The 26,722-nt window shown below is 47.5% G+C and overlaps 1 protein-coding gene across 8 annotated transcripts in view; it reads right to left on the reverse strand.

Annotated features, from left to right (window-relative positions):
* The window catches only part of MTMR3 (myotubularin related protein 3), a 137,071-nt gene that overhangs the window by 51,738 nt on the left and 58,611 nt on the right, over positions 1-26,722 (reverse strand). The window contains exons 1-3 of one of the 8 annotated variants that reach the window (XM_050318239.1): positions 23,800-23,935; positions 23,171-23,214; positions 8,678-8,738 (exon numbers count right to left, since the gene is read on the reverse strand). In XM_050318239.1, the coding sequence (XP_050174196.1) occupies positions 8,678-8,738; positions 23,171-23,186 (77 nt within the window). In that variant the 5' untranslated portion in view covers positions 23,187-23,214; positions 23,800-23,935. Of the gene's footprint in view, positions 1-2,445; positions 2,486-8,677; positions 8,739-20,749; positions 22,997-23,170; positions 23,215-23,799; positions 23,942-26,722 lie in introns of those variants that run through there. The other 7 variants (XM_050318242.1, XM_050318244.1, XM_050318245.1 and 4 more) reach the window with 7 other exon arrangements.

Below are 26,722 nucleotides of genomic sequence, written 5' to 3' on the forward strand. Positions count from 1 at the left end.
ATTTACCAGAAGAGGTTCCTGCCCTCCTTGCACTGGAGCAGAAACCCCTTCCAGAGACAACAACCTGTTCCATCAACCCAATGCCAGCTTCAGATCCTCCAAACTTGCAGCAGTTTGTTGTGTTTCTAGCCCAGCCACCTCCAGGACAGCAGCTCCCTACAGGTATTGGGACACACAGGACTTGGACACCTTTCCCAGTTAAGGATTCCTGCATTTAGATCTCAAACAAACTGGTTTGGATAATCCCCCAGCACACACTGCCTCCAGGAAACCTGCTGCTTCACAGCCTTTCCCTGGGCAGATGATTCATAGAATTATGGAATGCTTTGGGTTGGAAGGGACCTTAAAATTCATCCCATTCCACCCCCTGCCATGGGCAGGGACACCTTCCACTATCCCAGGTTGCTCCAAGTTCCACCCAACCTGGCCTTTCACACCTCAATTCACTGAAGCTAAAAGAAAAAGCAGGAAAAGCAAATATCTTTTCCTTCTACGCCTCAGGATGTTCCAAGTATTAAGACAGCTGTTTATTCCTATCTTTTTCCACTCATGGAAAGCCACAGTTACTTTCAGAACTGGGAAATGTAACTGGCAAAATACTACTTTCCATTTGCAAGCTGCACTTCAGTTAAGAGCTGGGGATGGACCTTCATAACTGCAATAAAAGGCAAACAAAGAAGCAGAGTCTTAAAGAGGGTCCTGCCTAAACACAGAGGAGGAAAAGGGACACAGAGCTGTCTGTGTGTCCAACTGCAGTGAGGAGCAGATAGACTGAATGTCACCAGCAGCATCAGCAGCATTTCCAAGGATGGAAGCAGTGTTTGTGCCCAGCCCTTTGATGTGGGAGGCAGGAGGCGCCCCAGGAGTCCCCACAGCTCTGACAGTGCCCGAAGAAACGTTTTAATGGGCTGCAACTGCCGTAACTGCTTTGGGAGATCAATTCCACACATCAGCAGCATCTGCTGGGAAGTGCCGAGCTCTTCAACAGGCTCGGTGATTTTGTCACGCATGCAAAATGTATCCCCCAGCTGCGGGAGGTCAGAACCAGCCGGCTCTGGAATGCACGTTTTTCTAATTTTTATTTATCTCTATGCCCAGCAGTCCTCCAGCTCTGCAATGTCAGATGCCATGCAATGTTCAAATCTTCAACAGGTCAAAGAACAATTACAATTTCTAAAGTCCTGCTTGCAGACTGCCCAGGGAGGCTGAGTTCAGCCCCAAAATCTTCTCTCCATAACAACTTCCACCATACTCAAAGTTTACAGGCCTGTTCACTCACACTGAAGTTGCACAGCCCTTCAGAGCCAGGAAAGAATTTACTTGGATTAACAGAATATGCTTATTCTAAAAACCTAAACAGCACGAAGCCCAAGTTAAATACACGTAGGCATTTCAGAGGCACCAAAGAAGGTTTTGTGGTTGCTTAAGGCATGCATGTGTATCAAAACACAGAGTCTCTGCTAGAACTGAAATGAAGTTCTGCAACAGACTGCAGATGGTGAAAGAAGATTTAACAGCCACAGTCCCTCTCTTCTCCTGTTTAAAGCTAAAATCTATTGAAGTTCAAGCTTCCACAGGACACCAGCAGATGCTTGCCTTGTGTGGAAAAAGGAATTCATCCTGTAGGGTAACTGTACCTCCTCTGCTCAGCCTTGCCACTGAAACAGTGATTTCAGCAGGGATGAGATCCTCTAGGAACGTGGAGATTGAAGTCTGGATTTCCTACCTGCTCACTTAAATTCTTTATCAGTTTTTAACAAGAAGAGATATTACTGCAATACCCTATTTTATACTAATGACCTTTAGAAAAGGACAACAAATCAGTAATGCAAGAGAGTAAAAAGCAACCTTTGCTTCCAGTCTTGAATGGTTGCAGGAATGTAACTGCCTGTACAGACACTTGTGTCCTGTCAGCTCTTAGGGGACCATCCACAACACACTGCCCCCAAAATCTGCTTGAGTGTGGACTCATTCAAGTCAAAAACCCTAATTTAAAACCTCTCTCACTTCTTTTTCCCTGAAGAAACTCATTCCTTTTGGTAGATGCAACAAACCCAGGGAAGGAAAATAATAGTGCAAAGAACATAAGTAATCATTTGAAGTGTTTTATCCTTTAGAGGACATTCACTCCTTCCCTGTGTGACTCAAAACAAACCTAATTTACTAAGAAATTGTAATTAAGAGATAAACCATCATTTTGAAGAAACAAAGGTTTAGGCTCTTCAGCAAGTTACCCAAACACAACACATCCACATCCCTCCCACAGGCTCTGCAGGAGTCAGTGCAGTTCACAGCTCCCTCTGTTACTGATGCATCAGGGAAGGCAATTTTCATTTTAAATATGGTTTAATCCCAGATTGTAAAAAAATATGTATGTCAGGAAACTGCAGTTATCCACTTCAATTTTGTTTTGCAGCTGAATCATTATCAGCCAGCAAGACTTACCCTTCCTTAGAGAAATATAAAGACTTATAACCATCCTTACAGTAAATTCAGCGTGTCCCCTTCTGATTGCATCTTATGAAGACATAAAAGAACATGCTCACGTTAGTCCATGAGCTTGAAGACATGAAAAGAGTACAAGTCACATTTGTCACACAACAATTCTTACACTGAGACTTGCAGATCTCAAGCTTCAATTTAATGCACAGAAGTAGCAGTGCACAGTAAAAATTAAGATTAGCTAAATTAGTCTATCTGTGGTCTTTATCATTCCATCTGAAGCACTCTCTGGTAACAAGCTTAGTATCAAAACTAAGTCTGTTCTTACTGAACATGAACCCAGAGCACTCTGTCTTAAAACCCACCAGGGTAAAATATTCAATGTGCATTTGCTGAGAGTCAAACAGTAAATCAGGAAAGTTTTGGCAAAAAAAACCCATAGATACAACATAAATAAGGACTGATAAGGTTTAATTTGGGGGTTGGGTCCTGGTTTCCTGCTTTTCTCCTGATGAAGTTAAATGGCAAATCCCCCTGCCCTCAGCCGAGCCCGGTTCGTGGGGCACACATGGGATGAAGTGTTGACAATGTATGGACACAATTCAGAGACTGTTTGCTCAGGTCCTCAAGGACCTTCTTAAACATCTTATGAGGTGCCTCCTCTGCTCAAAATCCAAACCAAGAGAGGGTAGGAATTTTTTTCCTTCCCATAACTATTCAAGCTGCCTGCTGTAAAGTCTGTGAGGACTGAACTTCACAGAAAGCTTTGCTTCTGGGAGAGACTCAAATTCAACACTTAATATCCAATTACAAACCAAGCAGAAATTACTTCTGCCCCTTTAAGTCCAAATGGGAAAGTACAAAGAACAAAGATGGATACAAAAAAAGAAAAATCCAGAAAATTTGGGTTGAATGGGACAAGCAGTGAGTCCAACCCCCCCAGCTTGCACAGTTCCATCAGATCCAGCTATTTAAAGACTCATCCAGCCCAGGTTTGAGGATCACCAGGCACACTCCTTCTAGACACCCTGATCCAATATGAAAGTTGGAATCTGAAATCAACTTCAGAGAAATACTCAAAGGCAGAGGAAGCAAATTCCTCTGAGCAAAACCAGGGAACAATAAGGACAAGAACAACGTTCAGAATACTTAAGTCTGCCTCGCTTTTATTGCAAGCCTTCATTTCAAGAGGTTATGCAGCTGGTGGAACACAAATCTCCATGTGAACACAAATCCAGAAGCAAACGCTCCGAGCTGCGATGAAAAAGCATCTGTAATTTAGATAAATGACAGCTCACTGCAGGAACAGCCTCAGCATTCAGGTCTTGTTCTTCAGAAAGAGCCTGCACACAGTTTGGCTCATTTAGATTCAAATGCCACAAAACAGCCCAGCTCCTGGATGAAAGATCACATCTTTATGCAGGAAGGTTTACTTGGCAAGCTCAGGGGAGTCTGTCGACCAAGAACAAGGAGCCAAGGTATGGATGTTTATTCAAGTGCCACATCTGTGCCACCAACTCGGAGATGTGACACCTCTGCAGCAGGTCCAGCTGACAGAACTGTTCCCAAAGCCTTCCCTGATGGTGAGGCCTCCAGAAGAAAAAAATACCATCAGGAACCAAGGAACAGGGGAGCCTGAACAGCTTGAAGCTCGAACTGAAGAATTCTCCTTCCAGCTGCCATTAGCTTAGGTGCTGGAAAAGAGATCCTCCAAGGTGGGACAGGCAGGACACAATGGCCTGGTCTGGGGTTTTACTCCTTCATTTCTTGGTGTTTTCCTCAGGAAGTCAGGGCACTGGTGTGGGAGTGCTGCTGGAGGGGAAGAGGTGGCTGCCAGGCTGGAGTGCCTGGGTGATGGATTTGTGGGCTAGGCTGCTCCCTGTAGTTGCACAATAAGTAAACAAGGGAGGCGAAGCTGAAAGCCCCGGGGATTAATGACCCAGCAGGTATTTTCACTGCTCATGCCATGGAAATCAACCTGTAATTGCAGCTTCAAGTGGTCACACATAAAAAGCACCGGAGTGAAGAGTTACACATTAGGAAATGCAAACACTGATAAGCTGTGAAGCTTCAGCTCAGCTCCTCTTAGCATATGTATGATCCCTAACTACCTTCTCCATCCCTTCCTTCCTATAAACCCCCACCCTCACCCAGTGAACTTGGTGGGACAACATTCCCTGAACACAGAACTTTCATTACAGTCCTTTTCCTCAACCCTGTAGTCAGTGTGGAGTTCTGAGCCCAGCCAATCCTTTCAGCCCTGCTCATTTTACAGCACCCTTTCTAAGGATCCACGGTGCTCTCCAGAGCTCTCACACTGCCCCACGTGTCAAGGGCCAACCATGGATTCTTAAAAGCCTGGAAAATTAAGAGTTCAGGGCATCAGAATGACCCTTCTAGTTTTGGTACCCAGTTTTTCCAATACTCCCAATTTTTATGGGATTCTGCTCTGCGTCTGGAAATACAACTCCACTAGCTGGGGGTCTGAGCTGCAGAGATGAGCAGCCAGGCCTGGAGTTGTGTATCAGCACCACATCCATAACTCTCCCCACACCTGGAAAGGTTCCCAGTACCCTCCCAGCCAGGACCACAATCCACAGCCGGGTAGGGACACACCTGGTTCTCCAGGATGGCACTGACCTGACTCACCAGACCACCACCTACATACAACTTCTTCCCAGATAAAGCCACCTCACCCAGTGCTTCTACAAATACCAGGTAATTTAAGATCTTATTGGGCCACCTGGAAATTCTGGATTTCTTCAGGTGTCTGAGGCTACTGTAGCCTCTGCTTAAAATGATCTCAGTCATTACCTGTGGGGATGAATTACTGATGTCAGCGCAATCACAGCAACACTCAAGAGATCAGACAGTTTGTTGGGCACCTGAATATCCAATCATCATTCCTCCCACAAACAACTTAATCTTTATTTATATTAGTTTATTGCCTCAATTGCACAGCACAGACAAACCACTTTGGGAAGGAGACAAACCCCTGGTGAGCCTTCAGAACAGACCAGCATTCCCAGCTGGACAGCAGCTTCATCAGACATAGCCACGTGCATCAGGGAGCCCAGGTCACCAAGGACTCACATTAGAGCCAAAAGAGTCAATACACCCAATTCCCATAAAATACATCACAGGATCAGCTGGGTTGGAAAAGCCCTCTGAGATCATCAAGTCCAACCCTTGATCCAACCCCACCTTGTCACCCAGCCCATGGCACTGATGCCACATCCAGTCTCTGCTCAAACACCTCCAGGGATGGTGACTCCTCCCCCATCCCCAGGCAGCCCATTCCAATGGCTGAGCACTCTCTCTGTAAAGAATTTCTTCCCAATATCCAACCTAAACCTCCCCTGGCACAGCTTGAGACCGAGCCCTCTTGTCCTGCTGCTGGTTCCTGGGAGAAGAGACCAACCCCCTCCTGGCTCCCCCCTCCTGTCAGGGAGTTGCAGAGTGCTGAGGTCTCCCCTGAGCCTCCTCCTCTCCAGGCTGAGCCCCCCCAGCTCCCTCAGCCTCTCCTCATGGGAATTGTGCTCCAGTCCCTTCCCCAGCCTCGCTGCTCTTCTCTGCAGCTGCTCCAGCCCCTCCATGTCCTTCCTGAACTGAGGGCCCAGAGCTGGACACAGCACTCCAGGGGTGACCTCACAGGGGCAGCATCACTGCCCTGCTCCTGCTGCCACCCTGCTCCTGATACACTTCCCTCCTTTAAAAAGCCCTAAAGCCAGAGGTAGAGTTGTCCAGATTTATTGGTCCTAAACATCATGTCAGTGAAAATCCTTCCCCCCTCTGAAGCTCCCTGGCAGAGCAGCACATGGCACTCAAGCTGAGGGGGAAGAGTCCTTGACACTTGAGGGAGATCCACATTTTACACAAGCTCGAACTACATTAACACCCAAACTGGAAACTCAGCAAGGCTCAACAGGCTCTTGTACCAAAAGTTTTTATACAGATCAGGAGCAGCTGTCCTTCCCTCACCATGCTGCTTTTCCCTCTCTTTTACTGCTGCAGATCCCTCATTTAGTTGTTGGGTTCCCACATTTGCCCTGAAGCCCTGCAGGGCTGGGCTGGGCATCACCTGAACACAGCCCTTCAATCAGGAGCAGGCTCCACACTGAGGATGACCTTCAGCTGGCTCTGGGCACTAGTTATTTCTCCAACACCTTCAGAAGCAGGCTGTTTTTTCTAAACCATTAAAGAAAAAGCCATTAAATTGGTTTTTAAGTCAGTGTGTGTGTAATACAGCACAGGCCACCTGCCCCGCTCAGTGAGGCCCCCCCTGCCATGCTTTGTCTGCCACAGCTTTAACTCTTATTTAACTTATCAAAAGGATGTCAGAAGGCTTATACAAGTTCACCTCTAATGTACTTGTTATCCTCTTAGGAGCCACTGAATGAAATGTGAGTTAATGAATAACACAGTAGGAATTATTTCATTATCCCTACGGTGAGAGGGAGCCATCTAATTCTTGGATATGATGTCAGACTTGAGAACCAGCCAGTGGTACTTACTCAGCCTTCCAGTGCTCACTCGACTGCTCCAGCAGTGGTGTTCCCAGGGAAAGGCTGCACTGCCAGAACGTGCAGCAAAGCTGCTCCTCAGCAGCCTTAGGAGGAATTAAAGCAGCAGGAGGGAGCAACTGGAGCCTGTCATTCTGCTCCCACACAAGGGAAGGTTTTAGCAGCACACATTTAATGCCCAGGCCTTGCACAGGTATGGAAATGGGCAGTGAGAGCATGTCAGCTCTTCACATTTTCCCTCTTGCCTTACATCCACTTTTACAGTGTCAACCTCCCCTCCAAGTTACCACTTGTCTCTGGTACTAAGTCAGCCTGTCTATTAAACTCCATCAAAAAACCCAGGACACTTGAAGGGAAGTCTGCAGTGAGGTACAGATCCTTCATCAGTCACTGGCAATCCCATTTTCTGGCATTCAAGGCCCCTTCACTTCCACTTGGTTAAACTAAGGCTTCTCACTTGAGAACCTGATGCCGCATGGCAGATGATGTTCCCAGGAACAACACCCATCTCCTGCCAGCATGGGAGGGCAGCCCCAAGGGAGAACAAGTCCTCCTTCAGGTCATCAACACATCTGCCTGCCATAACAACCAGCTTTAGACTGCCTGAAGAGTTTGTGTGTTTAAAGAACTAATTCTGCCAAGGAGACTGGGGGGCTTAAGAAGGTGTCTAGAGCTGGTATTTCACTGATTTCCTAAGCACCCTCACTGCTATCAGGACAGCTCTGCTGGGCAGTGCCCTTCAGACAGTTTGGCTCTCAGGACACGTGTCCCTTCCTGTCCAGAACACCCTGAGCTCCCTTCACATTGTGCAGTCAGGAGCAAGAAAGCAGCAGACATTTGAGCAGCTCACCCCAACTCGTCACAGAGCCTGCAGGTATTACTTACCAGGTGTTCCCCTCTAACTACCTGAGTGGTGAGGAATAAACTAGTACACAGGCAACCTAAAAACCTAAGCAAGGGCAAAAACTGGAAAGCCTGGGAGCCCAAAGCTGGGAGCCAGCTCTAGTTTTCCATCTGCATGAGAAGTTCATCTCCCTGACATGTCCTATTCAATGTCATACTCAACAAAAGCAGATTTCTGTGCATGGACTGCACGAACTGAGGTGTGTTCTCAAATTTTTAAGGAGTGATTTTCCCACAGCCTGTAGCCTGTACTCTCTCCTGGACAGCCACACAGCACTGGGGCTGTGTGACACGTCAAAAGCAAAGGATAATTGTGCCACACTCCTTATCATGCTGAAACAAACACTATCTGCTAGCCCAGCACGTGCTGTTCTGTCATTCTCACATGAGTGTGCACATGTAAGTTGTATTCATAGTCCAGGCCTGGCCTCACAATCACTGCCACGACTGCAGTGCTGCAGTATATTTAGAATGGCTCTGGTAATTTTACAGCTCACTTTAATAAAGCCATTAAGACACCCCAGCCTCCAAACCCACTGTTGTCCCATAAGCATTCATCTTCAATTCTTCAACCATCGCTCAAAATACCAGTATTTAAGACACAATACCCATGACACAACACCCATTAAGATACAATAACCCAAGCCAGCATCTGTAAAATGGATGGAAAATTCAGTAAGATAAACCACGAGACGTTGGCTTTGGAGCAAGTTTGTTGTACCAGAAGCTTCTGAACTGGTGGAGAACAGGATCTCCCTGCACGTGAGGAGCGTGTGTGCGCAGGAATGTCTGAGTCAGTGCCCACTCACCCATGAGCTGATCTGCAGAGCATACAGCAGTGCTTCAGCCTGCACAGCTGGAAATCAGTGCCTAAAAGCAAGCACAATAACACAGAGTGAGGTAAGAAACAAGCTTTGGAGGTGTGATGTCACTTAAGAGGGTAATGGGATCAAACTGGTGAGGCTGGGAGCCCTCGCTCTGACTTGGGCAGTGATACTGCTTAAGTTCAGCCACGTGCTTCCATTGCCCACTGAGTCACAGCTGTCCTTACACAACACAGCCAGCTTCCTCAGAGCTGTCCCCTGGGCCCTTCCAGGCTGGATCTGCACTCCTGTTCCAGCTGTGCCGGTTAACCAGCCCTTCATGCCCAGAAAACTGCCAAAGCCATCTGCAGCCAGGAGAGATCCATCTCTCCTGGAAGCATCCTCAGTGCCAGGGCCACGCCAGCTGTACACAAAAACTGCCCCAGAGACCTTAAGGAAGATTCTCCTCACCAAAAGCCAGATTTTGTGCCTGATATTTTCCCTTCTATCCCTTAGTGAGCAGTTCTTACCTATTTTGAACACCCACTTCAGGAGACAGAAACATTCTGAATTCAAGTGTGTGGTCTGGTGGGAGGACAGGAATATCCAACTGCCCTTAACTCTGCAGTTTCCAGCTTAAAGACATCAGACAGACTCACTAGAAGGAAGTAAACAATGTCATCCAGACTGTCTGGGGAAGCAACAGTAATTTAAAAACAGAGCTGCACACTGCAGGTTGGGGTTCAAATGTGAACAGCAAGAGCTCAGACATTCCCTCTATTAACACAAACAGCTTTTATCCTCAACAGCTGCACGATTCTTCCAACCATGATTCTTCCTCACACCCCAAGATTTTTCCTAGCATTAAGTAACTGCCTAAGTGAGACTCAATTATAAAGTCATTTTATCACTACTATTTTCTCAAAGCTTAAAAATTAAATCAAGTCCTCCACTACTGGAATTTTCATTACCAGGAAGCTGCAGTAATGCTTATTGCATTATGGTTATTGGTTTGTTCTCCCAACACAATAACTCCATCAGTTCAATGCTTTGAGTTACTTATTATTGCCTAACAGAGGTAAATGCAAACAGAAATCTAAAGAGCATGGAATTAACGGTAGGAAACCAAGCTCAACTACTTCAAGATAAACCAAATACCTCATGATCACCTGCAAGTATCAGGGAAACTCTCACACAGGTTTGTGTATTACAAATTAAAAACCCTGATGATCAGAGCTTCAGAAAACGGCCACAGGAAAATTACACAACAAGGTAAAGACTCAATCTTTGTCCTGTATCTGGATACTTGGGATTAGCAGTGAAGAAAGGTTCATTACAACAAAATAACTAGGACTTGGACTGCAGTATTTCCAGAATATTCTGTCAGATTCTCTCAGCAATAAAGCATAAATAAGCATGAATGATTCCCTGCAAAGATACAGAGATTCTGTGGAGCTTCTGATCAAAAGGTACCTCCACCAGTGATACCCTTCTGTCACTCGACTGGGGAAGGGAGCCACAGCAGGCAGGAGGTGAGGACGGCAGCAGCGAGCCAGCCCTGGCACTGACCTCTCCACTGAAGGGCCAGCAGTTGCCAGGGAAGTCTGAGTGAGTCCCACTGCCAAGGCTGACCTTGGAACCGCTCAAACAAGCGCCTCCTGTGAGGCTGCTGCTCGGAGATGCTCCTGCAGCGGCCCAGAGCCTGCGAGCCCGGCAGTGAAGTGGCTGCTCCACAACAATGTGCTCCGCTGCGGGAGCGGCTCACAAGCCAGTGAATAGACAATGGAGAGAGCCATTCAAGTGTCAGTCCTCGAGTCCAGCCAGGACAAAGTGCTTTTTGTTTCTGTCCTGGAGATCCTGACGAATCAAAAGTAGATTAAGTGTGCTGGCAGAGAGGCTGCTCCCTCCCAGACGGATACGTGATCCCAGGGAAGGGACCTGCCAGGGCTCTGCAGTAACTCCCCCCAGCACACACAGCCCTGCACATGCTCTGCCCTCCCTGGGAGACACTGGGAGTGAATCCTGCCTTCGAGCATTACGGTAAACTGACAGGGGATCACTCTGCTCACAGGAAACAACCTCGCCAGTAAGAACTGCAGGTCCTTGTGGTGTAGGTAAAGAACGTCAAGAAGGACGTTCTGTCTTGTTCGAGCCAGGAGGAATCTCTGCCTGAGCACAGTTACCACTGAAAGCTTTATTACCTCCGGGGGAGGCTCTGAAATAGATACATTTGTGTTTTGTACAACATCCATCTGGTCTTGCTAAGTTCTCAGCATTATTTTTTAGCAGCTCAGTGACAACAGGAGTATCACTGAGTAACTCTCCAGTCTGAAGTTTCAGTTCATTAGTCCTCTCTGCTGGGTTACAATAAAAACACAACCACCTTAACATCCACAGATCCAAAAGCCCCCAGCTCCATAACCCACAAGGAACAGGCCCATGCTATCTGTGGAAAACACATGAGCATTTATCAAGCAACATATCAAATCTTACCACAAATACTGAACAAACCCCAGCAATCCAGCTGCTTCAGTTAACAATTAATAAAAGCTCTGAGAAAAAGGAATGCATCTGCTCCCACTTCCTACATAAATCTCAAGCAATACCACAGATACAGAACAGCCTGAGGAGCTGCATTTCTGAGGGATAATCAGAAATGGGCTGGAGCAGACACCCTTTCAGCATTTAGGGCTGCCTGTGCCAGCAGGTCAGCCCAAGATCCCAGTACCATGAGCAGATGGAGGCACAGGATCCACAAAGCAGCCCTGCACCTTTCCCAGGCTCCATCCTCTGCCCAGGGCAACCCCAGCACAGGGACCATTTACCCACAGAAGCACAACAAAGCCCTGCAGAAACACATGTTAAATGCTTTACTTGCAGCAACTCTGGTCTAGAAGGGTTAAAAATCCCCTCCAGAGTATCAGTCTGAACGTGGCACTAAGACTGCCCCTTAGACCTGGAGGATGCAAAGGCTGACACGACATCAACACAGCTAAAGTTGCAGATTTCTACCTCCAATCTGCCTGCAAGGAACACTGTCACTTGTGACAAGGAGTTAAAGGACTGGAAGGAAGAGAAAGAATGACATTTGAGTTGTGACGAACTCAACTCACCAGCTCAGTAAGAGCAGCATTTCTGTGAAAGGTTTACACCAAGCTACCTCAAAATACTAAAAAAGGATAGAATTGAAGCCTGCTGTTCAACACCAAACAAATCTGCTACTTCTCCACTTGAAAATTCAGTGAGGCTTCAAAGTAGGACAAGCCTAACTAGACAAACTAGAAGACTTATTCCTTACTTCAGAACTGAAGCTTTCAGACCCTTCCATCCAACCTACTCCATCCAGCACTTCATTTTTAAGATATTCCAGCATATGTTATTCACTCAGCCTACTTTAGATGAGATATTAATAAGGACTTTTCCCCATTCCTCCCCAAAAGAAAACCTGTAAAACTGACATCAGAGACAACGTAAAACACATCGCTTCGAGATAAGGTTGAAATTAAGACACCAATCTCAGAAGTATTTGCAGAATTTCACAGGCAAGAACTCACCTGCAGACCAGCTCTAAGTCCTAATTTAACAGTTCCACACTGTAAATAAGCAAAATTGAAGAATGAGGAAGGTGTGGGAAGACAGGCACAGCTGCTTGTTCTCTACAGGTCACATTTACTTCTTTCTGCTAAAGGAAAAACCTCCCTACCCAGTGAGTGACACACACCTTGGTATTTAAATAACTGAGATCTGGAGATGTGGGGCAGAGGTGAACAGGCAGGAGTTAACTCTTCAAACAAATGCAGGTTTTAACTGGATAAATTCCTACCCTATACTTAGAGTTTAAAGGTTACAAAAAGCTCAGTGTTGGAGGAACAGATCAGCACCAGGCAACAAGCTTTTTATAACATGGCAAAGATGCTCTGAATTCCATGTAGAGGCTGAGCTGTCACTCACCCAGCTTGATCTATGGATTCCCAGCTCCACAGAAAGGTTCACACTTTCTCTTTCACATTCTGACACGCAATAAAGCTGCCAATATGTCAGTTAACCTACAGGTTATAATGTTATTAAAAAATAAGCAAAGTAACCAAGTCTTGATTTTTGAGGGGTCACAGGCGGAGCAGCTCCTCAGGAGGCACCTGACAAGCAGCAGATTCTTCAGGCAAGTTTCAAGCCATCAAATTTGTTTCAACATGTCCAAACTCTGGTAAGCCAAGTCTTTCACCAGCACTCACCGTGAGGTGACCCAGGGAGAGCACAGTGGCACAGCCCAAGTGAAACAAGGTGCTGGTTGGGTTTTCTTTGCAGATGTGAAGGATGCACTGAGTTCTTCTACCACTGCTCATCTTCACTCAGCCGCACAAGCCCTCTCTGAACTGACCCCAGGGTATTCCTTCACCTCTTGCATTTTAATTAGTTACAAATAGTTAAGGAGATCTTAAGAACGTCAACACCACACAAAATTCTTCCTCCTAAGTTTTCCCAAGTCAAGCAGGAGGCTTGGAAGTCTAGAAAACAGGTGCTGCAACACCAGCCTCGAGTTTGCTGTTTATCAATTCATGGAAGCTTCAAAGCTGACCTTTTGCAAGCAGCAAAAACCTAGCTGGCTACACCTGCAACTGCATCACAAATGTGCTTCAGAGCAGCATCTCCAGACTGCTGAAAATCAAATAAACCAGCAATAAAACCACCAAGACTCACCAACCTACCCGAACAGACCAGAGTGTTCCCTGCACCTGCAGAAGTGGATATCGTGTTCCAAACCCAGCCTGGAAATTCAGAATAGCTCTAGGAATTCCTTAGTTGTCTTGGCAAGAGGCAGTATAAAAACTGGGGAGTTGAAGCACATAAATTAGGTTTTGAGAGTGTTTTGGCATTAAGCCTTTCTTTAAACTGTAAGCTTAACTAGATTCTCCCCAGCCCACCTGCTTACTTCTAATATGGTAAAGAAAAAAACCTTCAGTCCTTTCTTGTGCTTTTCATGACACAAGTCACTTCAGACCAGCTTCTTTGGCTTGTTTTAACTTAGCACTCCTTGCTTTTGGTAAGTGAAGTCCCTTCAGCTCAATAACAAATGTTACTAGACCTGTAGCATATTTACAGAAAAATCATTTCTTAACTAGTACATGAGTTGGCCTGTTGGGATTGACACATGGTAGAAAGGATTTATGATGAGACTGAAAACTGAATTTTGTTGGGAGAAGCAGAAAAAATAAATATAGTAGTTAGAAATACTTAGAAATTCAAAAGAGAAAAGGCAAACTGAGCCGTGTTGCCATTTTGAGGCTCTTGAAATATGTTCAATCCATGAGGCTTAGCCCTGCTTTGTGTCCACTCTGAATACCAAACCATGTGGGTCTAGGAGTAGGAAGTCTGCTGGAAGCAGGAAAGGATCTGCATCCAGCAGGGGCTGGTAGGTAATCCCTGCCTTTGTGTGAGCAGTGGGCCAGCCTCGGGCAGTTGGACAGTTTAAAAAGCTGGACAATAACTCGAAATACTAATGTTTAGAAAAATAAGCTACAGGGCACAGCAGCGTGGAACTCACTCCTTAGGGAGCTGCCAACTGTTTCCTGGCCGAGCCCAGCAAATCAAGCTGTCTTATGCAAGAGGAAAAGTCTTCATACCTGAGAGCTGAATGGGAGCACGGCAGGCGTGAGGCAACAGCCCCATTAACTGTAATGGGCTCTGGGTGTGACCCTCAGAGCAGGGGAGCTCCCAAACTGGGGCCTGACACAAACAGCTCAGCCAAGAACCGGGCTTAGAAAGGAAAGCTCGAAATAGCTCTCATTGTCTTTGGTATAACAATCTTATACTTGTCAAGTGAAGCAAAATCCTCTGTCCACAGCTCCCCAGGTGACTCCTCCAGGTGAACACCAGACCCACCCAGCTGAGGCATCAGCAGTGGCAGGGATGGACCCAACCACCCTCCACAGGTGAGCAGAACACCAAGCAGGTTTCACAATCGCTTCCTGCTCCGAGCTGATTACAACAGCAGGTTTAGCGGTGCTTGTTTCCCCCTCAATGAATTCACAGAATCACAGAACCAACTAGGTGGGAAAAGACTTCTGAGATCATCAAGTCCAACCTTTGCCCCAACACCACCTTGAATTACTACAGACTCCCATCCTCAGACCCTCCTGCTGCTGGGGGACCACCAGCCTTTCCAGAGCTCCCAGGAAGAGGTGCCTGTGCAATGCAAACACTGCAGAGGAGCTGGAATGCCCCGGCAATGGAAAGCCAGACAGCTCTGCAACCAGCCTGCCAGTCAACACTTGAGAAGGAAAAGATAATTTGCTTGGAGTAATGAGCTAAGTATGGAGCCACCACGACTGCAGCGCCCCAATTACCTCCACCACGCTGCAGGTGAAACAGCTGGGCAAGCAGCAGCTCCAGGAAAGCAGCACTCACCTCGTGCTTAACGGACTAAATGCTGCAAAAGCAGCACCAAGAGTCAAGACCAGCACCTTGTAACTCCCTGCAGTCTTCTCCCCCTCCTCTTCATTACCATATTTCAGCACTCCAGGGAATCCTATTCTGTTTTAGCACACCCCTTGCCCAGTGCTGTCCCCAGGTCAGTGGTGAGCAGTCACCCTCATCAAGTGCCAGCACTCAGCCTGTCATTATAAGCCAAAATTCCAGTTTGACATGTGGAAGGCATTTTGGTTCCAGCTCCTAAAGCCTGCAGAGCTGAAAGGGGGAAAAGCAACACAACAGTAACCAGGCACGGTGGTACCATTACACAGTTATACAAGAAGTTACTATGTTTAGAAATTCGCTGTTAATGAATACTTACTATTATTTCACTTTAATAAGGGGTTATGAGTATTACTGATACAGCTATAACCCCACTGATGTCCCATGTGGTCACAGATTGTGAAGAAGGACCTTCAATTAGCTGTACCTCCAGTTTTCCTGCAAGGCAGTTTCCCTACAAACGGCCTAGTCGGTGGTTTGAGCAGTGCAGGTGTGTTGAACATCCAGGTGCAGTGTCAGCATACTGAAGCTGCAGCCCTTTTCCTAATGAACCTGGAGTTTTAGGGCAGGTATCTGGGCTCCTTCCTTCTTTCCTTCCAGCCTAACTGACCCCACAGTTGTGCCAGCACAAACTGTTCAACACTTGCTTCTCCAAACCTGAAAATTTCCATGTGGCTTCTCCCTGCAGCCCCAATTTACTCCTCTGCTACATCCAGGGATGCTCTGCAGCAGGGAAGTACACTAACCAAACACCTCCAAATCATGTGATACTCATGCTTGAGTCCGAAGGGATTAAGAGATTCCAGCCCAAAGTAAAAGAAAACAAGCAAGCTATTGTATTCTGCATTAGAACACAACCATGCCTTGACCATAATCCATTAGCCAAACCTACAAGGAAAGCTGAGCAGACCTCAAAATATTTACCTTTCTTCCATCTTCCTCCTTTTTCCTCAGAGAGTTCAGATTTTCCCAAAGTGCAAAAAAGGTGCATTCTTTTGGAAGTTACTCAAAGAAAGGTTCACTGAACATAGACAAAGATGATAATTTAATCATAATGGGTACCCAACCAGAATATAATGCCCTGTTCACAGCAAATTCCTGCTACCAGCAGTGAGAGAAAATTAAGAATCTGAATTCTCAAATGTACTCATGACTAGTATGTTCACCAATCAGCACACAATTAAGCATTCCTGTTCTCTAATTGTAAAGATGAACACTTGTTTGATAAGGATTAGTCATTAATTTGATGAAAAGCTTACCCACTCTTAAAAAAACCCAGGCACAATGTTTAGATGGAAAGAAAAGGTCTGCAGGCAGAGGCAGTAAACTTGTGAGTTTACATTAAGTACACTTCACTAGCTTTCAGCTTCCATTTATGAAGGGAAAATAATCAAAATAACCTAGAATTGCAATCTGCTTAGACATCTTAGTCAGGTTTGGTGGATCAAAAGTTCAATAATGCCTACATTACACTAACTATTTGTTCTCAGAAGTGGAAACAAAAAGGAAATTAAGAAAATTCAAATACAATACAATCAAAGCTACGAGGTGAAAACAACTCGAGTGTTTCTCCTCTGGTCAGACCACAGCAAACAGGTAGCACAGTGAAGACAGACATGTCCTCACATCACTTCTCAAGCAAAGTTGCTCTGTGATACAGCAGGTGAGTTTTCTTCTCACTACCTCTCGTTTTGGCTCTTCTGTTCTTTGCCAGCAGACAGACAGGTATTTGAAAAGCCTGAACTGAGAGAGCCCCAGACCAGGAAAAGTCAGCCTTGGTAACAGCAGTTTTAGAGAAGACACCAAAGGCTGGAGGGGAGAAAACTTGAGAACACTTTGCAGCTGCAGCAAATGCAGCACTAGGTCTGAAAGGGTCTCAAAGCAAACAGCAACCACTGCAACCAGCACAACCTCCCAGCCTCTCATTTATCTCTGGTTTAAGTTTCAATGACAGCAATTACACTCTGGCAGATAGCAGGGAATAACCAGAGCTTTCCCAGGTACACATTTAGGCCAATTACGGCTACAAGAGATGGAATCACAGCCCCAGCTCCCTCCCTGTCCTCATCTGCTTGCAGGGAGAACAGGCAGAGTCAGGCTCTTGGGGCCCTCCTAACTACCAGGCAGGATATTCCATGGAAATGCTCTCCATCAATTCCAAACCTAGAAGTTCCAAGGAAACTTTCCACCAATTCCAGACCCAGAGGCAGCCACTTCAATGAGCAGCTCTGGACTTTAACTCATTTTGAAAGGCCACAGTGATAGCATAAGAGTGACAGGACAGAGTTTAACACCAGGTCAGCTGTTAGACTGGATCATTCTGACATCTCCTGTACAAAACTGAGCTTTCACTTCAGAAGTACTGGAAGTTGCCTCACCCATTAACACCTACTGTAAGATGCTGAAGGTATTAAGACTCCATAGCCAGAAGCAGTTTCACTAACACAGTAGTTCAAATAAATGGTTCTCAACCTCTGTGTGCTCAGTGTTTTTGTCACTTCTTTACCTCAGCCTTCAGTTCCACTCAACACTTCAATGCTTTCAACTACAACTTCCAGCAGCTCAATAACCAAAATCAATATTTTAGTAGTCTACCCTTGACCTACACTGTGCTAAACTCCCCATGACAGAAAGACTGGAGGGAAGATGTGGTTTTCCAGCTGTTTTCTGAAATCCTGCCACCAGCTATACGGAAACCCCCAAAAATAAGGGGGTTTGAGGAGTCAAGGAGAAGCCTCAGAGGAACTGAGGAGTCACACTCCCAGGGCCTGGGAGCGGAATGATGCACAGGAGCCCTACGTGAAAGGCTGCTCTCAGGATGAGCTGGGAGAGGCCCTGCAGCCAGTCCTGCCTTTGCTCCGCTCTCCAAGGGCACTCAGGAGCCAACCAAGTGCATCTTCTCTTCCCAGACTCCCTGACAACCCACACGGACAGGATTTCTGGCCTCTCCCCTCTCAGGTGCCGGGGAGCAGTTTCCCCCAGGCACTTCCACAAGTGGAGAAAGCAGCACTGGAGAAAACAAGTCTCATTCTGTCACGAGTCTGCCCTTTCCTGGTTGATAGAAGAGTCAAAACCTTCTTTTAAAGGCACAGGGAAAGAGCAACTATTTTTATTTCTTCCTGAAGTCCTCCCAGGTAACACCACAGAATTAATGCTTTGATTATAGCCCTAGTTTCCAGTCCCAAAGTTGGAGAAGCAAATGAGGCCCACAAAAGGGCAACACAAAACTGTTCTAACAGTGTTTCTATAAATAATGTCTATACCAGTGCACAAATCTCTGGTATTGGAAAGAAAAACTACAAAGACTTAATTATGGCAATGCAGCAGCCTTCCTCCACAAATTCAACCTGAAGTGCATTACTTCCCACCCATATTGCCTATATGTTCTAGAAACTAAACCTTCTGAGTACCAGAACAATCCAAAACACTTAGAGACTATTAGACTTGTATATACAAAAGACTTCCTCATACAGGCACCCCAGAGATCTATTTCATGCTACTTTGCTTTCAGAAATATCACTTAAAAGAAAGATTCAAACCATTTTCACTGGTTTTCCCTGATGAAAATCTTTCTTAAAACTGGGTAAGAACAATAAATGAGAGGGTTTGGTAGAATTCTTAGCCATGGGGATAATGTAAGGCATGAGAGAAGCACATACAGGTAGTAAGTTACTTTACCAACATTGTTTCCTTGAAAAGCAGGAAGCTGAGATTATAGTGAAAAAAGTCCTTTTCAATTCTTTCTCCAGTAAAGGCTAAGCCTGATAGGTTAGACCTGGCACATCTGCTAAAGACAGTCCCAGTAAAGAACAACTTCTGAAATTAAACCAAGAAGATGTCACTCTGCAGACAATGCAAGAATGACTGGACTAAAATCAACTGGAGGGAGCACAGAACACACAGCTCAGACCCACATACACAACAGCGAGGAAGAAGACACCTAAATATCACAGTAACAGAACACAAGTCCTTCCTACACAGATATTCACTGCCTTCTAGGCCACCTTCTGCAAGCTCCAAGCCTCCCTTGCTGTCCAGCCTGGAAGTTCAAACGTTGGGATATTCCCTGTTACAGCTGCCCCCATAGAGAACACACCCCAGTCAGGGTGCTGGGCTGTTCTGGCTGCCTCTCCTAAAGCCCAGCTCTTCCCAAGGAGCCAGGGACTAACACCAAGTTTCAGATTTCATTCTCGCTTCGAGCTGATTCCATAGGTGACAGGACAATGTGCCAAGCTGAGCTCGGTCCAGCACGAGTTCCAACGCTCCACCACACACACAACAGCTCAAACCTGAGGCTGAGCACTCCTGTTTGCACGCTGCAGAACAGCCTGATGGACAACCGATGCCGCACAAGTCGGTGAAAGCATCAGCCCATCAGCATCTCAGCTGGAAGCTGCGCAGAGCAAACCCAACTCCACTTCCATCGTGGTCACTCAGAGTCCATCACAATGAAGGCTGGAAGCAGCGAGATGTGCTGAGCAAGGCAAAGGACAACTCGCTTTACTTGTCACCTACAGTGCTTCTCCAAGCCTTGTTTTCTTTGATGTTCTGTCCTCTTTCAACACCAGCCTGCAAAGTTACATTTTAAAGTATTTACAATCCAGTATTTTTTGTTAAATTTCTCTAAAGAAGAAGGTTAATGCTGCTTAAAATCCATTAGCATGTGTTATTGAGGACACATTTCATTACTGGCATGACTGGTGATGTACAACAGCCTGCCCCCAAGCCACTGCTGCTTTCCAGCTTTTCACTGCATTCCTAGTCAAGAGGAAAAATAAAATCGAGTTCCACTGGAGCTTCTTCAAAGTAATCACTTTTCAGAAGTGGCAATACTTCAATACAGCAGCTTGTACAATTCAGCTGCAGTATTGCTGAACAAGGGCCATCCAGCTTCAAGTTTTTTGAAATCCAACTCTCCCAAGGAAGGGCAAGAGCTCCTTATTCAGGCAGTTCTTTCAGAGTCTGGGGGTTTCTCCTTCCCTTCTCAGAGTTCCACCACCTCCATGACAGTTATTACAATGTCATTAGCTGCCCCACACACAGATTCCAGAAAAACTTCCATATGGTTCTTTCCATGGTTACTTTATTACAATTTTCAGCACTGACACCCCCAAGGGGTTAATAAGGGCCCATAAGGTCTGTTGTCCCACCCATGAGGAGGAACAAAACCTCTGAAATACCCAGTTGCCCCCAGTAAGCCCCAGAGAGCACATTTCCAGTGCCCAGTTTAACCTGCAGCCACATTCAGGTGTCAAACCAACTGCTGCTTTCCCAGCTTCACATTACGATTCCAAGCTTCAGAAGACGAATCAAAGCTAGAAATCAGCAATTGTGTTGTAAGTGAAGCCTTTGCAAACACTGCTTTTTGCTGGACATCAGTGACTCCGGAAGCAGCTTCCCCGTGCCAATGAACATTCTAGAAAGCTGCCTGTTTGCCCTCCCCCCCAGCTCCCTCTGCACGGCTCTGCAGGTCCAAGCCTCACTTCCAGGCGCACACTGGCACTCGATGGAGGAGAGCAGAGCACCCTTGGCTCACAGCAGCACAACCTGACACCTCAGAACAGACTAAAGGTGAGAGATACTACTGCTTGCAACAAGACCACGCACATTTCTTCCCTGCTGCTACTCCCTAGAATCACTGCAGCCAGCTGGGGTTCACCTCCCTCACCCCCCCACCAGAAAGCACTCATCAGGTGAGGGGAAGAACAGGTACTCGTGCTCCAGTTCACCATTAGACTGTATGGCATCGAGTTCTTTCTGTCAGAGCTTCTCAGCTGTTCCCCTCAAAGCAAGGGCAGAGTTCTGGCTGTTCTGCTGAGAAACACACTCCGAGTAAGGACAGTTCACGCCAAAGGAGGCCGTGGTTTGTGACCTCTGCCCATCCCACAAGCAGCTGACACGTATGCAAGTCGATGCACCAGTCTGGACATAGCAACCCTGCACCGTCCAAGGGAGAAGCCGTAAAGCACCAGGAGCTCAGCATTTCAAATTCCTGAATTACCACCAGCTCCACTTTGAGGTCTTCCATGCAAGCCACTCGGTCAGCCTGAAATCTGGAAGCATTATGTAGAAAGAAATAGCTGTCTTTTAACAATCCAGTAATTCACAGGAATCACAGCAGGAATTGAGTGCTGGGCACTTTCCTGAAGTTTTCCTGACAGCACTGGGAAGTTACAGCACCGGTATCGAGAAGGGGGGGTGGAATCACAAGTCACGAAGCTCATTTCTCAGAGTTTCAAACCCGTACGGGATGTAACAGGCAGCTCTTTACACCACCAGCTACCCAGGCTAGAGACAAATGCACAGCAGTTGCACGTTCTGGCTCAGACATTTCAGTACCTCAGAGGTTATTCTGAAGGAAATGTGACATTACTTTGACTCAGCCGGTGAAAGCTACTATGAAACAAGTGCATGTCGAAGTATCTGGACGTTTCATTCCAGTTCACAGCATTTGATAAGCTCTAATGCACTACTTGGAGTCACGTGCTCTGGAAGGCACCGCTGATACCAAGTACAAGAGTCCTATCTCCTTATATCCAGTTACACTTCCCAGTAGGAAGCCACCAGGGCAGGAACAGCCGTCACAGCCTTTTGATCTCTGCAGGTGAAGAGATCTTGAACTCTGTGCTGGATGCTAACCCAGCTGCTCCGAGTCACTCCGTGGAGACAATTCCTCTTCCTGGCTACAGCAGACTCGCCTGCTACTCCAGCAGCCCAAGGATCCCCTTCTCCTCAAGTTACTCCTTTTTTCCAGGTTAATTGCCAGCAAAGCACTGCACAGCCCTGTTCCTCCTACTCCTGAAAGCTGACAACATACTTCTCTCCACCATCCTGGGCTGCACGTAGGTGGATTGAGATCTGAGATAAAATATTGTATCCTCTATTTCAGAAGCCTGGGCATGCTCCATTTCTGTCTCCTCCAGCTGCAGATGGCTGTTTTTATGTAAAAAATAAATAAAATACAATGAGAGCTTATCAAGCTGACCTACTCCACCTCCGTGGTATCATTAGTGGGTTGCCTGGCAGGTTACTTAAGCAGGTTAACAGTGATGTTTTAATAATTGCTAGTGCAGTTAATGTAATGAATATTAACAGCATCCTAGATAGGCACCTACAGCACTACCAGCAAGAGAACTCAGTTTGGCCCTCTATTTATCACTCCTGTAAAGTGAAGTAGGACAAGAGCACCTATTAGTGCAATCACTCGAAAACCAACATGGTTTGGTCAACACCGCTGTTTGTGGCCCTTTGTCCCCTCGCCAAGCTCCAAAGCAGACACAGAAACACTTGTCACCGAAGCATTTTAGACCCTCGTGCCCCGCCTTCACTTATCTGCACAAAGTTTCAACACTTACAGCTCAGTGTTTCCTGTGCAAGGAAAGAAAGCACCACTTCTATCTCCCAAACCACAGCGATCAGTAACAGCTGAAGCAAAGCAGGTATCAGATGTCAGCCTCCTCCCCCCCGAGTTCACAAGCTTCATAAAAACTCCTTCACCTCCACCAAAAAAGTTCATTTTCGAATACCACGTGCTTCAGTTACAGACAAAAGGCAGCTCTTTATCTACGGCTCAGAGCATGACAGGTACTACAAGAAACCTGTCACAGCTCCCTCCGTCACGCTCTGTCCCTTCCCAGTGGACTCACCAAGGAATCTAAACATGCCTTTATGTTCACCAGAAAGCCAAGGTGCACCTCCACACTCAGCACTACCTGACGTGATTCACCAGAGAAGCTCTTTTCTTCTTAAAGAAAGCCTTATTGACACGGCTACATCACACAACCAAACACACAGGAAAGAACCTATAACACTTGAAGCCTGCAAGAGTTACAAGCTCACACCCAACCTTCCCCCAGCGAGGGAAGTGTGCACGGAAAGGAAAGAAATCAATTTCCTGTGCAGAGATGTGAAGAAACACCAGGTCTGATAAAAAAAAAAAAACAAAAACATTCTCTATACGAACCAACAAGAGCGGGAAAAACTTCAATGCGCACACCTAAGCTCCACGTTGGGGGGCAAAGCACTTACCAAGGAAGGGCAACATCTGCTCAGATCCCAGTGAAAGAACAGGACTGTTAAGAGGAACAGGGGGAAGAGACGCAATTACAGCCGCACCACCATGCCGGTAAAAAAGCCTTAACGAGCCCCACGTCCAAAAGGCAGGGGAATGCGGCCCCGCGCACAAGGGCAGGTGAGCGGAGCTGGCACACGGCGGCCCGCGGAGCCGGGCAGGGGCCGGCGGCTGCCAACGGCACGGGGCGATCCCGGCGGGCTCGCGGGGACCGGGCACCCCCGGGGGGACGCACCACCCCCGGGCACCCCCAAGGGGACCGGGCACCCCCGGCACCCCCGCGGGCCGGGCACGGGGGCGGCGGCGCCGCGCGAGGCCCAACGGGCAGCGGGAGCTGCCCGGCCCCGCCGCCCGAGCCCCGCCGCGAACGGCCCGGCCCGGCTGGCCACAGGAGGCCGCCGAGCCGCCTCCGCCGCTGCCCCCGGCCGGCCGAGCGGAGCGGGGCTGAGGGCGCCGTGGCGGCCCTGCACCCGCGGCCGAGGGGGCGTGTGCGGCCCTCAGTGACAGCGCGGCCGCGCTCCGCCAGGCCCCGCGCCGGGCCGGCCCTCCACGCCGCGGGACACCGGGCACGCCGGCGGGTTCTTACCGCGGGGCAGGGCATGGCGCGGAGCCCCCGCCCGTCCGGGGCGCGGCGTCCTGCCAGGGCCGGGGTCGCTGCGGGCTCGGGGCCGCCGCCGCCGCCGCCTCACGGGCACAACAACATGGCGGCCGCGCGGCCTCCTCCCTCCTCAGCCCGCCCCCCGCGGGGAGGGGCCCGCGCGCCGCGCCCGCCCTCCATGAGGGAGCCGGGGGGGAACGGCCCCGCTGGGGGAGCGGGAACCGGGCAATTGTGGAATCCCTGAATTGTGGAATCCCAGAATTATAGAATCACAGAATTATAAAACTACAGAATCGCAAAATTGAAAAATTACAGAATCACAGAACTACAGAATCGTGGAACCACAGAATTACGGAATCATAGGATCAGGAAATTACAGAATCAGCGAGGTTGAAAGAAACCCTGAAGATCATCCAGTCAAGCCGTCACCCCAGCACGGCCAACGTAAACCCTAAACCACTAAACCACATCACCCAGCGCCAGATCCAAACACCTCTCAAACAATTCCATGGATCGTGACTCCAACGCCTCCCTGGCGGCCCATTCCAGTGTCTGAGCACCCAAACAGTGAAAACATTTTTCTAATATGTAATGTCACAGCTCGGCTCAGCGCTCCCCGTACCCTCAGGAGGTGCCTGCCATCCCTCAGCCCCTGGTGAAAGGCAGGGCCGCAGGGATGATTAAGGGACTGGAGCATGTCCCTGATGAGGAGAGACTGTGGGAGCTGAGCCTGGTTAGTCCAGAGAACACTGAGAGGAGATTTCATCAATGCATATAAATATCTCCAAGGGGCATCCAGAGGATGGTGCCAGACTCTTTTCAGTGGTGCCAAGTGACAGGATGAGGAGCAATGGCCATAAACTAAAACACTACAAGTTCCACCTCGACATGGGAAGAACTTTCCGTGGAAGGTGGCAGAGCTGCCCAGGGAGGTCGTGGAGTCTCCTTCTCTGGAGACATTCCAAACCCACCCAGACACATTCCTGTGCCACCTGCACCAGGTCACGTTGTTGTCTCAGGAAAAGGTTTGGTACCCAGCCTGTGAGACAGGTAATAGTGTAGGTGGGTGCTGAAGGGGGCTGAGGAGCTCTGAGGTATACCCACACCCTGCAGCACCCACTGCCATCCCTCCTCCTTAGGATCCTCTAAAACCCCTGGAGAAACACCCTATCTGATGCACAAGGTCTTCAGGCTGATGTTTTCCTGCATTGCTTTGGTGCCACCCAGCTCAGCTGTAGGACACGTGTGGCCCCACACCACCGGGACACGCGCTGTCCGAGCCACCCTCCACAGCCCACAGCTCCTAAAGCATGAGGTAATGGGGAACAGGGAGCCAGCACAAGGCAGGACTGCCAAAAAACACATGGAAACTGAGACACAAGTGATAAAGCAAAAGGCCTGTGATCATTAAGCTACAGAAAACAAGAAAGCCGGAGAGGAGAGCGGCACCACTGTCGGAGGTGGCAGGAGTGTCGCCAGTTCCAAAACGAAACCTTTACTAAGCCTTGTGCAATGAAGCTCCTTTCCAGCAGCAAGATTTATATCTAGGTTTTGTTGCAACTGTGATGGATCATTAATGTTTTATTTTTATACATATCTTTAATTTACAATACCGTATGTAGGTCAGGTTGTACTTCTGCGACAGATTTCCACCTGCTCCTCGTGTTCGCCTTGATCTGAAATTAAATGCTTGCAAGTGGCTATAAAATGCACTCCTAAATTATCCACAGGACTCTCCCTCTGAGTCCAAGCCTAGTCATTGTAACAGATGGACTTCAGTCTGTCATTAGGTTGTGTCTAAGCTGGAAGGAGCATTAATGTTCAGAGAGAACAATGCAAAATACAGGATCCCGTGTCTTCACACTCAGATATGAGCCACTCAGTGAGTTGTGTTCTGGTTCTGCTCCCTTGGTCAGGCACAGCCAACGTTTGAAGGGAAGTTAATCAGACCTTCTGAAGAGATTTTTTTTTTCCTAAAACAAGCCATCATCTGAATGCCAATGTGATCTGAATGTCAATATGTACCTTCAGTGGAACTTTGGAAGAAATACCGGTAACTGAAGGGAAAAACAGGATTCCTGGCCTGTTTACACCCAAAAGCAACGAAAATGTGTTGAGCCAGTATAGCTGAATCTGAAAAGGATGTGTGTTGACAGCATGAGCAAGCAAAATATGAATTTTGAGAAGTCCCTGTTAAATGTTACCTCTCTGAGTGTGCCTGCAGGGAGACCAAATGTGACCTACTTCATAGAGCTGGATCCTGGACACCCGGGGCTGCTGCACAGCAGAACCTGCTGGGTTCCTCTGCTGGTTTTCAAGGAGGGGGATCCCCCTGCAGTGCCATCCCTGGGACAAGAAAAACTGGGCACTTCCAGCTGCTTATTTATATATTTCATCTTTACCAATGTGGTCACATGCATTGCATGGAGACATTCCATGTCTTGTGTCCTGGACCTCTCCACTCCTTGTGTTCCAGTCTATTTTTTCATTAATAACCCCATGTTAAATGACTTTTGTCCATATTTCCTGTGATGATCAGGACGAAGGATGACAGCTAATGAGGATTATTTTATGGAAATGGGAATTACTGGACCCAAAGGGAGAACAAGGCCTTTAAGAACCTGACAGCTCAGGGAATGAGGTGTTCCCAAACCCAGAGTCCTGATGGACCTGGAATGTATCCTCACTCACCCAGTACAGTTTTTAATTTGTCAGCTGGAGGGTGGTAATGAATTACAGAGGAGCTCCTGAAGCACTGGCTGGATTTAAGCAGGAGGAAGTAAAGCAATCCAGTCGTTTAGACACCTGTTAGTGTGACCTCAAGAACATTAAAAGCTTAAAAAATTAAATATAAAGGGAAAAGTAGTTGGGGCCAGACAAATAAGTGTAAAACTTTAAAGTAAAAATGTGA

The sequence above is a fragment of the Myiozetetes cayanensis genome, unplaced genomic scaffold (genome assembly GCF_022539395.1).
Source record: "Myiozetetes cayanensis isolate MyiCay16 unplaced genomic scaffold, myiCay2020 scf21, whole genome shotgun sequence".
In the NCBI taxonomy this organism is placed as follows: Eukaryota; Metazoa; Chordata; class Aves; order Passeriformes; family Tyrannidae; genus Myiozetetes; species Myiozetetes cayanensis.